Here is a 12930-nt window from a genome sequence, read left to right on the forward strand (position 1 = left end):
AGAGTGGCCCCTCTCTCTCTTTTTCTTTTATTCTGGTGTATGGCTGGTGCAGTTTCTACCTCTCATGCTTGTACAGCTATGGTTTAGCGCCATTCTGCCACTTTTGGGGATGTCTGCCTCCTGTTATCTCTTGCTCTTCCGAGCTAGTTGGGTTGCTGTCTGGCTGTTCCGCCACAGCCTTCCCCATTGTCCGTCACTCTGTTGCCGGCTCAAGTCCTTGGCGCTTTTTGTTGTTCTGTCGCAGACCCACCTCCCCCATGGGGTATGGCTGTGGTATCTATTCTAAGTTAATGAATCTGCGTCTAGATGTATCTATCAGATGTACGAGTCACTTACCTTCGGTAACGATGTAGCTGGTAGAGATGTTGTCTAGCCGCAGATTCCTTAACGCCCACCCAGCCTCCCCGTTCTGCGATGACCTTACCGAGTGGGGTTCTCCACTGGCCTCTTTCAGTTACCATTGGTTTTTCTCTCACGGGTGCTCACCTTGTTACGTCCCTTTGAGAATTGCCATATACAGCTTACTCTCTCCAAGGGGGTGCCTTTTGGTTCACCTTCACCAGGAGATTCTTCTTTTTTTTTCTTCTCCTGCTGCCTTCCCTCCCTCCCGCCTTCTCCATTGGCTCAGGGTTCTGGTCTCCTCTACAGTCGTTCTTTGGGGATCTGTTCACCTCTGTTTCAGACCTCCATTACTATAGGGGCAGTGCCAGTTTTTATACCTTCCTGCAGTGGACTGTTCTCTCTGTGCTCCGTCCTTCCTGGACGACACAGTTCCACATGGTATTGACAGTCTATTTCTGTCTGTTGAGATGTTCTTCCCTTGTTGCACTTGGGGAAGGGTCTTTGCTTAGTTTGCGGGGCTCTTTCTTGCAGCTTTTTCACTTGTATGTGGGCAGTGTCTAATTCTGTCTTTAACGATGGTGTCTTGCACCACCCTCCTTCTTTATTCATGGATTTTCATTCCTCGCACACTGTTCTCATACTTTCACAGTTTTTTGTTGGTGGCTCCACGTTGTGCCGTGGAAAAGTTTCTCAGAAGAAAACTGATGTCAGCGCGCCAGGAGGGACGTGTATGACCTCGCTGACGTCACGTACGTGGACGACGTCAGGGTGGGGTCGTGTGGCGCCGGACCCCGGCGCGCAGAGGTGCTGCTGCAAAAAAAATTCCGGATCCAGTCTGACGCCTGGGGATATTCTAAGTTAAGGAATCTGCGACTAGACAACGTCTCTACCAGATACATTGTTACCGAAGGTAAGTAACTCGTACTTCAGTTATGCATGCTGGCACATGAGGGCGCTCCAGTGGTGCCTCCACAGACAGTGGTTTCAACACAACGGAGATCTCAGGTAGTCAGTCAGAATCTCCAGAGACGCTGCAGGGGAGCTGACTTGGTGGAGTGTGCAGGGCAACCTGTCTCAAGGCAAACCCTTTCAGCTTCCTCCGCCGGTGGCCACAGTGATCACGGATGCCTCCACTCTAGGGTGGGGTGCTCATCTGGGGAATCTGGAGGTCAAGGGTCTTTGGTCTCCAGAGGAAAGGTTGCTTCACATCAACATTCTGGAATTGCGGGCGATACATTTGGCACTAAAGACTTTCCTTCCCTCCCTGACGGACAACACTACCGCGATGTGGTATATCAACAAACAGGGAGGTGTAGGGTAATGTCATGTCTGTCGAGAGGCTCTGCGACTTGGGTCCTGGGTTCAGAACCATCAGATTTGTGTGTTTGCAAATCATCTAGCCGGTGTGCTGAATGTTCGTGCGGACAGTCTCAGTCGGCGTTACTCGGCCGATTACGAGTGGCGGCTTCATCCGGAGGTGGTCCATCACATCTTCCGGATGTGGGGATATCCGCGGTTGGACCTGTTTGCCACCCAAGAGAACGCGCACTACCTGTTGTTCTGCAGTCTCCAGTTTCTGCTGCAGGGAGCGCTGGGGGACGCGTTTCAATTGGATTGGAGCTCACAATTCCTTTACGCTTTTCCTCTTCCTTCCATACCCTTGATTCCTCGGGTTCTGAGGAAGATTCGACAAGACCGGGCCCAAGTCATATTGATCGCCCCGGATTGGCCAAGAAGGGTGTGGTACACAGATCTTCTTCACCTCTCTTCGCACCCTTTGCTCCGTCTTCCTCTCAGGGTAGACCTCCTCTCGCAGTCGCAGGGGCAGGTTCACACCCCCACCTCCAGAGCCTGCACCTTCATGCCTGGAGATTGAACGGGGCAACCTGAGTTACTTCTCTCTCCCGCCGGACGTTGTGGATGTTATCTTATCTTCCATGCGACAATCCACAAAGTCGATTTATTCCTATAGATGGTCTAAGTTTGTTAAATGGTGTGGAGAGAGATCCATTGATCCTTTAAAGGCCCACTTGTCGAATGTTCTTCAGTTTGCTCTTTCCTTGGCTCAGCAAGGTTGTGCTGTGGCCACGGTTAAGGGCTATTTGTTGGCCTTATCGAATTTTCTGTGTCTACCTGATCAGCCATCTTTATTTAAGTATCCTATCGTTCTGAGGTTTATCAAGGGCCTTACCAATAGATTTCCGCCTACTCCCTTTGTTATGCCCCAATGGGATCTAAATCTTGTTTTAACTTTTTTGATGGGTTCCCCGTTTGAACCCTTACATAGATGTCCTTTGAGGCTTTTGTCTTTTAAAACAATCTTTCTGGTAGCCATTACCTCAGCAAGGAGGGTGAGTGAGCTTCAAGCTCTTAGTTCAAAACCCCTGTTTTTGACCATACATGCTGAAAGGATTGTCCTCAGGACCAGGGCTGCTTTGCTGCCTAAGGTAGTTACTCTCTTCCACCTGGGGCAGTCCATAACTCTCCCTGTGTTTTATCCTCCCCCTCTCCCTTCTAAGGAGAAGGAGAGACTTCACTGCCTGGACCCTAAAAGAGCGGTGAGCTTTTATTTGGACAGGACAAAGGACTTGCGTATGGACAATCAGCTCTTTGTGGGCTACGTTGGACGCACAAAAGGCAAGGCTATGCACAATTGCACTCTATCCAGATGGATCATCTTGTGCATCAAGATCTGCTACACCCTTGCTGGTAAGGAAACACCTGAGGGTATTGGAGCTCATTCTACTAGAGCCAAGTCTTCCACCTCTGCTCTGGCCAGAGGTGTTCCTGTACTGTACATTTGTAAGGCAGTGACTTGGGCCTTCCTCCACACTTTCGCAAAGTATTATTGCTTGGACTCCGAAGTGAGGAGGGAGGGCCACTTTGCGCGCTCTGTCTTGCAGGACTTTTTGGTATAGAGGGGTGGACACCCTCCTCCGGGAGTGAGTCTGCTGTGGGAATCTATTCATAAGGTGAGGAATCCACAGGCAGATGTATCCATCAGGGGAACAAGTTACTTACCTTCGGTAAAGCTTTTTCTGGTGGATACAGTATCTGCCTGTGGATTCCTCACTTACCCACCCTCCACCCCGTTGTCCACCTTTGTATATCTTAAAGGATGCCTTGTTTGACATGTTGTTTTACATTGTATCTTCTTTCTATCTGGTACATTTATAGGAAATGCTTATGATCTTTAGCTTTCCTCTTTGTTTTTGTAGTATGTATATTTGTTCACATGTTGTGTACTGTGTATACTTTAAATCTGTTGTCGGTCCACCTCTTTGCCTCGGAGGCACGGAAAAAAATGGGTGGACCTGACGTCATCACGCCGGCAAGGCTCTCTTATGGCTCCGATGACGTCATGTGGAGTCGCGAGCGAAGCCGACATCCTCGTCGGAGTGGAGATACAGGAAAAAATTCTGCGGAATGCTGGCGCAGGGGATATTCATAAGGTGAGGAATCCACAGGCAGATACTGTATCCACCAGAAAAAGCGTTACCAAAGATAAGTAACGTGTTCTTCAGGCTATGATTCCGATCTTTCAGCCTCTATCCTGGGTTAGGATCAGGATGACCCTGAGGCTGCTGGGCCTCATGGCCTCCTGCTAGTCACCCATGCCAGATGGCATATGCGGGCTCTGCAGTGGGACCTGCAGCATCAGGGAAACCTGTCCGATTGCTTCCAGATCTCGGAGGGCACTGCAAACCAGCTGCAGTGCTGGTTCACGAACCGGCATTGGGTCAATGTCAGATCCCTCTCCCTTCCCCAACCGGAGCACACAGTGGTGACTGATGCTTCCCTCCTGGGATGGGGGTCCACATGGGAGAGGCGGAGATCAGAGGCCTCTGGTCTTCGGCGGAGTCCAGGCTCCATATCACCTTTCTGGAGCATCGGGCAATCTGGCTTGCACTGAAGGCATTCCTTCCCTCTGTCAAGGGGAGAGTAGTGCAGGTGTTGACAGACAACACCACTGCCATGTGGTACTGCAACAAACAGGGCGGGTTGGGGTCGCGGACCCTATGTCAGGAGGCCCTGCGCCTCTGGACATGGCTGGAACATCAGGGCATTTCCCTTGTGGTTTAACACCTGGCAGGTTCACTGAACGCCAGGGCGGACAAACTCAGCTGTAGGTGCATGTTGGATCACGATTGGCATCTTCACTCGGACGTGGCGCAAGGTCTCTTTCAACGGTGGGGAGCACCTTGGTTAGATCCATTCGCCACCGAAGAGAACGTGCAATGTCAGCAGTTCTGCGCGTTGGAATTTTCAAGGCGGCACTCGCTCGCCAACGCTTTTCATCGCGAGTTGAGTTGCGGTCTGTTGTACGCCTTTCCGCCTATACCACTTCTGCCCAGAGTGCTGAAGAAGATCAGGCGCAACCGGGCCCAAGTCATTCTTGTGGCTCCGGACTGGGCTCGAAGAGTTTGGTATCCTGAGCTACTCAGTATGACCATCGATCCCCCGATCCGACTGCCTCTTCAGGAGGATCTTCTGTCACAGCAGCAGGGGACGGTCCTTCACCCGAACCTGTCCAGTCTCCACCTCTTAGCGTGGAGATTGAGCGGCGGCAGTTGATTCCTTTTGACTTGCCTCCTGAAGTCTGTAATGTCATTCTGGCAGCCAGGCGTCCCGCCACTAAGTTGGTATACATCTGCAGGTGGAACAAGTTTGTGGCATGGTACACAGAAAAGGCTGTGGATCCTCTTTCTGCCCCTCTTTCTGAGGTCCTACTGTTCCTTCTCTCTTTGGCCCAGCAGGGCTCTGCTCGGGGCACTATCAAGGGCTACCTTTCTGCTATATCGGCCTTTCTCAGGCTGCCTGATCAGCCCTCTCTTTTCAAGTCCCCTGTTGTAAATAGTTCCTCAAAGGCATTACTCATCTTTTCCCTCCTATTCCCTTCGTAATGCCACAGTGGAACTTTAACCTGGTTCTTACATACTTGATGTGCGCTCCCTTTGAGCCTCTTCACAACTGTCCTCTTCGTTTGTTAACTCTGAAGACTGCTTTCCTGGTTGCCATCACCTCTGCTAGGAGATTGAGTGAGCTCCAGGCTCTTTCTTGCAAACCTCCTTTTCTGTCTGTCCATCCGGACAAGGTTGTGCTCAGGACACGCCATCCTTTCTGCCAAAGGTTGTCACTGCCTTTCACATCGAGTAGACCATCGCTTTGGCTACCTTCTTTCCTCCTCTACATCCTTCCAGAGAGGAAGAAAGGCTCCACTGTCTGGACCCAAAACGTGCATTCTCATTTTACCTGAATCACACACAACAGTTCCGGGTGGATGACCAGCTCTTTGTTGGCTACGTAGGCACCGAAAGCTCGGGCCGTACACTAGCATACTATTTCCTGATGGGCCGTCTTGTGTATTAAAGCCTGTTATTCACTGGCGAAAAAGGAGCCTCCTGTGGGGCTGCGCACCCATTCTACCAGGGCGACGGCGGCCACTATGGCGTTAGGACGTGGTGTCCCCTTACATGACATCTGTCAGGCAGCTACGTGGGCTTTGTTGCACACTTTTACTAAGCACTATTGCCTGGACACCCAAGTCCAGAGAGACGGCTTCTTTGGCCGTTCTGATCTCCGGGACTTCCTGGTGTGATCCTGATTTGCAGACCCACCACCGGGGTTGGTATTGCTGGGGTATCTATTCTAAGGTAAGGTATCCATCACTAACGTGTCTCTTTCAGATGAACAAGTTACTTACTTTTCGGTAACGATATATCTGTAAGAAACATTAGTTAATGATAGATTCCTTGCCGCCCCGCCCATCCTCCCGTTCTGGGAGCTGATTTCTAGGGTTGTTATCCCTTTCAGGGCCCTAGTTTCAATGCACAAGTGGTCAGTATCTTGCATGGCTCTGCGTTCCTGGCGCGGAACGTCGTGTACAGAACTGAGGTTAGCGAGCGAGGGCGGTATCTAAGTAGCTGCCGCAACGTTATCTCGGCAATCTAAGGTAAGGAATCTATCACTAACTAATGTTTCTTACAGATATATCATTACCGAAGGTAAGTAACCATTCTATAAGTCAATAGTATATGGTTCTAAGCTACCCAGGGCATAGGTACACCAGGGGTCTCACATGGGCTGCAGCATGTATTATGCCACCCATGAGAGACCACTCAAACTGTGACTACAGGCCTGCCATTGCAGCCTGTGTGAGCCACTCACCACAGATATAAGGTTCCTTATATCTGAGGTCACTGATCTTAAAACCTATAAGTCACCCCTAAGGTACGTCTTTCAATGTTAAAGGCAGGTTCCTTAGTTCTAAGTGTGAGGGTGCCCTTCATGAGCAGGACACCCCCTACAAACCCAGGAGTCGATTCTCCAGGCTTTGTAAGTGCTTTCAGCCATTTTAGACATATAGTGGACATCAAGTCTAATACGCGATATCTAACTATATAATGGCTGCACCGAAACCGGTCATGTTTGGTATCAGACATATTGGAATCCTACCCAAACACCAGTGTTGGATGCGGGATCCCATGTACTGGGGGGGCTCCCCAAGGGAGCCTCCCTGTATTCCCGGTACCAGGATTTGACGGTCTAACAGCCAGCTAGTGCTGCTGCAGACTACCGCCACAAGTCTGTCCTCCTCCTGCTGCTGAGCCAGGCTCGAGCAGTGGAAGGTAGGACAATAGTTTTCCTGTCACATGGAGCCGTGACACCCTCCCAGACCAAACTTAGTGTGCTGGGGTGGTGGCGCTTGCCAGCACCCCCAGACTCATTTGAAGGGCACATTTGGTGCCCTCCTTGCATACTTCAGTTGGAACCAGTTCAGGGAGCTATTGGCTCGCGCTCTAACATGTAACTGGACAAAGGACATGGGATTATACTCCCCTCTGTCCAACGCCTCCCCTGGGAGGGATCCCTAATTCGTCCCAACCCTTTCCTTAGGGTACTTAAGGGCTCACCAGTGGGTGGCTCTTCAGATTCGTTGTGGGACAAAATTCAGATCCGAAACAACTTCATCTTCAACCATTTGGGCACGTTGGACTTCGCTTTGGGAACCGATACGGCAACTGGAAGACTCCGGCTGCTCCTGGTCTCGTCGTCCTTCAAGTCTTCTGCTTAGTCTGTGCCTGTGCTCCATTCAGGTTCTTCTCCAGGCCTGTGAGCATCCAAGATACCTGAAGAAATCTCCCTTGGAGTGAAGGAGTCACTCCCCTGCATCTGTAGACACCGCAACAAAGTTGACCAGTTTACTGCTCCTGACGTCCCACGCACTCCAAAAGGTTCAGCAACACAGCTGGTGGTTCTGCAACTCCTTCGAGGCCTACCCTGTCTTCGGAGCAAGTTTGAAGTCAGTATCGCTCTACGGAAGCACTGGTGCAGAACCCTTGTGCACAGCGCCGACTTGCCGTTACCAAGGTTTGTTGGCTCTGTCCTCCAGAGATCTTAGGGCTACAAGAATATCCAGCTTCCAGCATGTCTTCCTGCCAAGATCCTCGTCCCTACCGCATCCTCTGCACCATCGGCCTGCATCCTTGATGAGCTGTTTCAGGTCCTCTTGCGACTCCTGTGCCTTCGGCCTGTGAGTTCTCATTAGGGTCTTCTTTGGCTCCAGTGGGCTCCCCTGCTTACTCGGGGCCTGCTCTGATTCTTCTGCACATGGTGAGTCCTTTGGACCTTGCAGGTCCTGACACTGCATCTTCTTCGCTTTCTTCGTCTGTTGCAGCTGCCAAGGCTTGTTTGTGCTCCCCCCAGACACCGACCCCTTGGCTTCTGACTTCCGATGTGGGACAGCTCGTGAGCGGCTCCTGGTATTCCACAGTATTGCATGGTCCCCACAGCTGCAGCGATAAGGTCTCTGTCAACTCTCCTGCATCTTCGCTCATAGGTGGTCATTGGTCTTTCGTGCCTCCAGGTCACTTCCGAGTGGCATAGACTCTTTCCCCTCTGTTTGCAGGTACTCCGCTTCAAGAATCCACCATTGGATTCCACCAGACACTTCACCAGCAGCATCTTCACTGAAGTCCTCCATTGTGGTCTACGTCGGTCTCCGACGTCACTTGACACCTATGCACCCGGCTTCCCTGGTGTAGGTATCCTTGTTCCTGGGGCATCCACGGGTGGGGTGACTCTCCAACCTTCCATCTTCCACTGGGTTATTTCAGGGTCCTCCTTCTTCAAAACTGCAACCATGACTTATCCATTGGCTTGTGGTGAGCACGCAGTCGTGTTCCCACTCTGCACATGGCCTCCGTGGGGTTCCTGGGTACTTGCCTTGGGTGGTTACTTGGGTCCCAAACACTTCTAAGTCTTCTGGGTCCAGTCTCGATTTTGGCTGTGGTTCCCATTCCACTTTATTAGTATATGGTTTGGTCTCCCCTGGAGACCACGGTGTATTTGTTCTACTTACCTGTTCTAATTATTTAAGTATTGTGTGTAGATCTCCAGGTAGGAGATATGCTGATGTGTTAGTGAGTGTCTATAATAAATATATCTTTTTTAATAACTACACCTGTGGTGTTCTTTTTCACTTAACCTACACTATATGCTTTACACTCCTTCTGGATTACGTCTGAAGGCTGCTCTCCACAGTTACCACTTATAGAGCTTTCAATAGTTGCCTAAGACCACTAAAATCACCATACGGGTTGCCTAAATTAGTGCAAGGTGCTTCTCTTAAATAAGTGTGCACCATATACTAAGCCAACCTCCTACACATTGTGAACATTGTGTGGCCTTGTAATCGAAGGGACCATGTTTCCTAGCATCAAAGATGTCATGTGCTGGTGTTGTAGAATCCAGGCAATAAGCAATCAAGGTGGATCCTTTTAGATAGGGTTCTAGAGATCAATCCTGTGTGCTCCTTTCTTTCCAAGTAGATTAGAATATAAGATTGTTAAACCAGGTTATCATGAAGAAAAACTACTGATTAGTTGTTGACTTCTTTCCATACTTTTCCCGTTCTTTGTTTTTTCTCAGTGTGGATTCCACAGAGCTTGGCAACAATGGCTGTGCTGTACGTTTTGTTGCACATTACTAGATAAATCTAGTTTGTTCTGATGGACCTTATCTGTTTTCTCAGAACTGTCTTGTTGTTGGCTGGCCTTATGACTGTTTTGATGGCTGTGTGGTCTGTAAGTAAAGACTTTAGTGTACCTGTAGTGATTTTGATTATATCTGTTGTTTTCCCTCCTGCGTAATCAACTGTTGGGTAATAGGACCTTGCCTTATTTAAATATGTGCTCTATCTGATGTGTCTAGGATCCCATGTTGTGAAAAATATTGTATTTATGAATAAACTGTTTCTTCACATGAGGGTTAACGAGCAGCACCCAGCATGACTTGGCTGGTCATTATTGATGTTATGTGATCTCCACTGCAAGATTTTCATTTATCTTTATCAGATCTGAAAATTACTGATAGCTCTCTTCTAACTTACTCTGTGAAGATTTGTCAAGGAGGCCCTATTAATTGTTTTATCATTGGGAGGATTACAGGCTATAATTATTATTTTACCAATTTAATTTCACAATGAGCCATTGGAATAACAGACAATTATTTGTCTGCTTACTTGACCAGTTATGTGCAACATTCACGAGCTCTCTACCCCCACCCCATCCCTTTTTTTACTTTCATTATTTTCAGTAATTTGTTTTGTCCTCAGCTTTATTTAATCCTGGTACAATGTATGGTTCTGATATGAAGTGTTCTTCAATAAGACTCCTCCTCGCGTCCTCCCGAGAGTTTCCTGATGCAAGCACCCACATTGGTTTAGAGGGAGGTTACCATATAACCCCCCCCCCCTACAATAATGATAGGAAGAATAACAGGTGAGATGGCATTAAATGCGACCAACAGTGTGAGCATACTGGTCGCAGTGGTTCTTTTCTGACACACACTGTGATATTATCTTCACGTGCAAGCTATCTTAATACTGTGCCCCACAAAGGAGCCAATAATGCGGCACCCGTGACCATTATGTTTTAATATTTTACTTAAACGCTATCCATTTTGTATAGATGGCGTGAACTGTTAAAACTTGAAGGGTAATTAATACGTTTTTCTGAACCTACTACTTTCTTTTTGAATCTCCAAAGCCCTATTTGAATAGAACAACCAACAAGGGCTAGAGCTAAAACATTATCATATCGTAATTCAGATCATCTGCATCACTAAAATAATCCACATTGTACTTTTATTATTTTTAATTATTTTTAATTATTTAAAAAACTTTTTTTTGGTATGTTCCAGTTTAGCTTCTCGGTCATAGAATTCACACAGATACACTTTCTCAATTACACAGGAGTTGTTCATACTATATGTAAAGGGATTCAGTTTATTCTTTACAATGTCTGTATTTCTTATGTAATTTAAAATAATAGTGACTATATTTCTAATGAAGGCTGACATGAAATCACTGTTTATTATGTAAACTCTACTCAAGTTTGCCTGCCAGATGGAATCTTACAAGACATCTCAGTGGAACAGCTGTGGTTATTTTCTGGGGACATTCACAATAAAACATGTCTTTGATAGGAAGATATTGATAGTATAACCTCATTTTTAATTTCAGAATATTCTTGTTGGAGTGTAACGTAAGGGAAGTAAGAGTTGCTGTGGCTACCATTCTTGAGAAGACTCTTGACAGTGCTTTGTTTTATCGAGACAGAGTGAGTACCCTACCAGGTTATATTTTCTCATTGCATATTGTCCGCAGAAAAAATGTTTGTTATTCTCAGAAGTTGTGTTCATGTACAACATTGTGCTTAAGGTTCCACAAAGGCTCAAATGTTGACTACACCTCTACAAGACAAAGATATTAACATTCTTTAAGGATGCTGAACCACTGTACGTATTTATGCTCATGCATTTTTCCATGTGGCAACTGTAATTCTTAACATTGACTCCTAATATAAAACTTCTAATATAAACCATATTACCATTAGAAATATATACTCTTAACTTATTCACCTTTTTTAATTCTCTGTACGTCTGAAAAGAACGTTGGTCTATGCTTTGTAAAAACAGCTGAAAATGTGTATGCGATTGACTTGTAATTTATTATGATCGTCGTTGGTGCAGTACATATATCCCTTGTTAAACCACCGCAAGTCTTAGTTAATTATTTCTTGTCCTACATAAGAAAGGATGCTTCGAAATACTTCATAAAATCTGTTATCCCCTTAAGATGTCTGACCCAATGGCACGATGTAACTTATTAATTTGAAAGTTTATAGACGGATGAAGCAAAAACACAAGAACGTAAACGTTTTTATTCAGCATGCTTGTACAATCTTCAGTTTCCATATGGAATCCCCTTCAAACTATGTGTCTGTGTTTACAATTTGAATATGTGAATGGAACGAAGGTGTAGTATCTTCATGTAAGGTTAATACTGTTATCCTGTATCTTCAGAAGGCTAACTTATTCCTTTGGCATCAGTTATAATCACATTTTTTCATTTGATGCTGTCATGTGAATGTTGGAAAGTGGATTATTAGTAATGGTAAATATATATCTACCACTGGCAATAAAGACACTAACACAATTTAGGACTCAGAATAGGTCTCAGAAAGTTATTCTGATGCTCAACCCTTAATAGCTGGCTGTGAGAAGGCAGGCTTATCTTAAGAGACTGGTAGGTTAAGCCTTTTAAAGCACCAATTTAGTAACTGATTAAGACACAACACACAATAAAATTCCAACTCCAATTTATAAAAATAGGAAATATTTCTATATTTAAAATGACACCAATTCGAAAACACTCCTATGTAGGGAAACGGAGATATGAATTTTTAAAAAGTTTGCCCGATATAGCACTTAGAAACCTGTAGCGCCTATTGGGACGCTAGACCAGGACACAGTCAAAGTTTCTGATAGATATATCTGCCTGTAGATTGCTCACCTTTTGAATTATTCCAGTGTGCAGCATTCCACAGAATCTTTTCTTAGCTCTCCCACGTCAACGAGGACGTCACAATGGAACGGCTCCGCAAGCGAATCCGCGTGATGTCATCTGAGCCATAAGAAGATCTCGTCGGCGTGCTGACGTCCGTTCCCTTTTTTCTGTGCAGTCGACGTTTAACGTTTTTTCCAGGCTCTTAATTTCTAGGAGATTTCTTCGATACTGTTGCTGCGACTTTGTAGCCTCTGAAATTCTCTCCTCCTAGGAAGTCTGGATTCAAGCCGTGCAGGAAATGCAGAGGTCAGATGTCCATCACTGACCTGCATGAAAGTTGTTTATGGTGCTTATCTTCAGATCACTACGTCTGGACATGTTCTTCGTGCAAACAGATGAATCCAAAGGCGTATAAAGAGAGGGTGGCCAAGTTATTTATGGCTAAAGCCAGGAAGCAGAAGAGGAGTCGTAAAACGTCTCAGACCCAGTCGTATGTCACTGTTGCTTAACACTTCAGCATCTTACAAGAAGAAGCGGTACCATGGTTCTCGGTGCCGTTCCTCGAAGGATAAGACTCCGAAGTCTGTGTCCCAGAGTCCTAGAAGATGCCGTAGAGATGAGGCAGATCCAATACCCTCTCTGGGGTTGTCTCTGGATCAGTTTCCTGCACCGAGGGCTGTTACTCCTCCGACTCCGAAATCTGTTGTTCCTCCACCGGTGCCAAGGCCTGCGGCTCC

The 12930-nt window shown here is 46.9% G+C and overlaps 1 protein-coding gene across 4 annotated transcripts in view; it reads left to right on the forward strand.

The window, feature by feature from the left end:
* USP24 (ubiquitin specific peptidase 24) overlaps positions 1-12930 on the forward strand; it is a 2082369-nt gene that overhangs the window by 1534797 nt on the left and 534642 nt on the right. For all 4 annotated transcript variants that reach the window (XM_085602520.1, XM_085602518.1, XM_085602517.1 and 1 more), the window contains exon 55: positions 10868-10964. In XM_085602520.1, coding sequence (XP_085458646.1) covers positions 10868-10964 — 97 coding nt within the window. The remainder of the gene's footprint in view (positions 1-10867; positions 10965-12930) is intronic.

Source organism: Triturus cristatus, chromosome 4_2, assembly GCF_964204655.1.
Source record: "Triturus cristatus chromosome 4_2, aTriCri1.1, whole genome shotgun sequence".
Taxonomy (NCBI): Eukaryota; Metazoa; Chordata; class Amphibia; order Caudata; family Salamandridae; genus Triturus; species Triturus cristatus.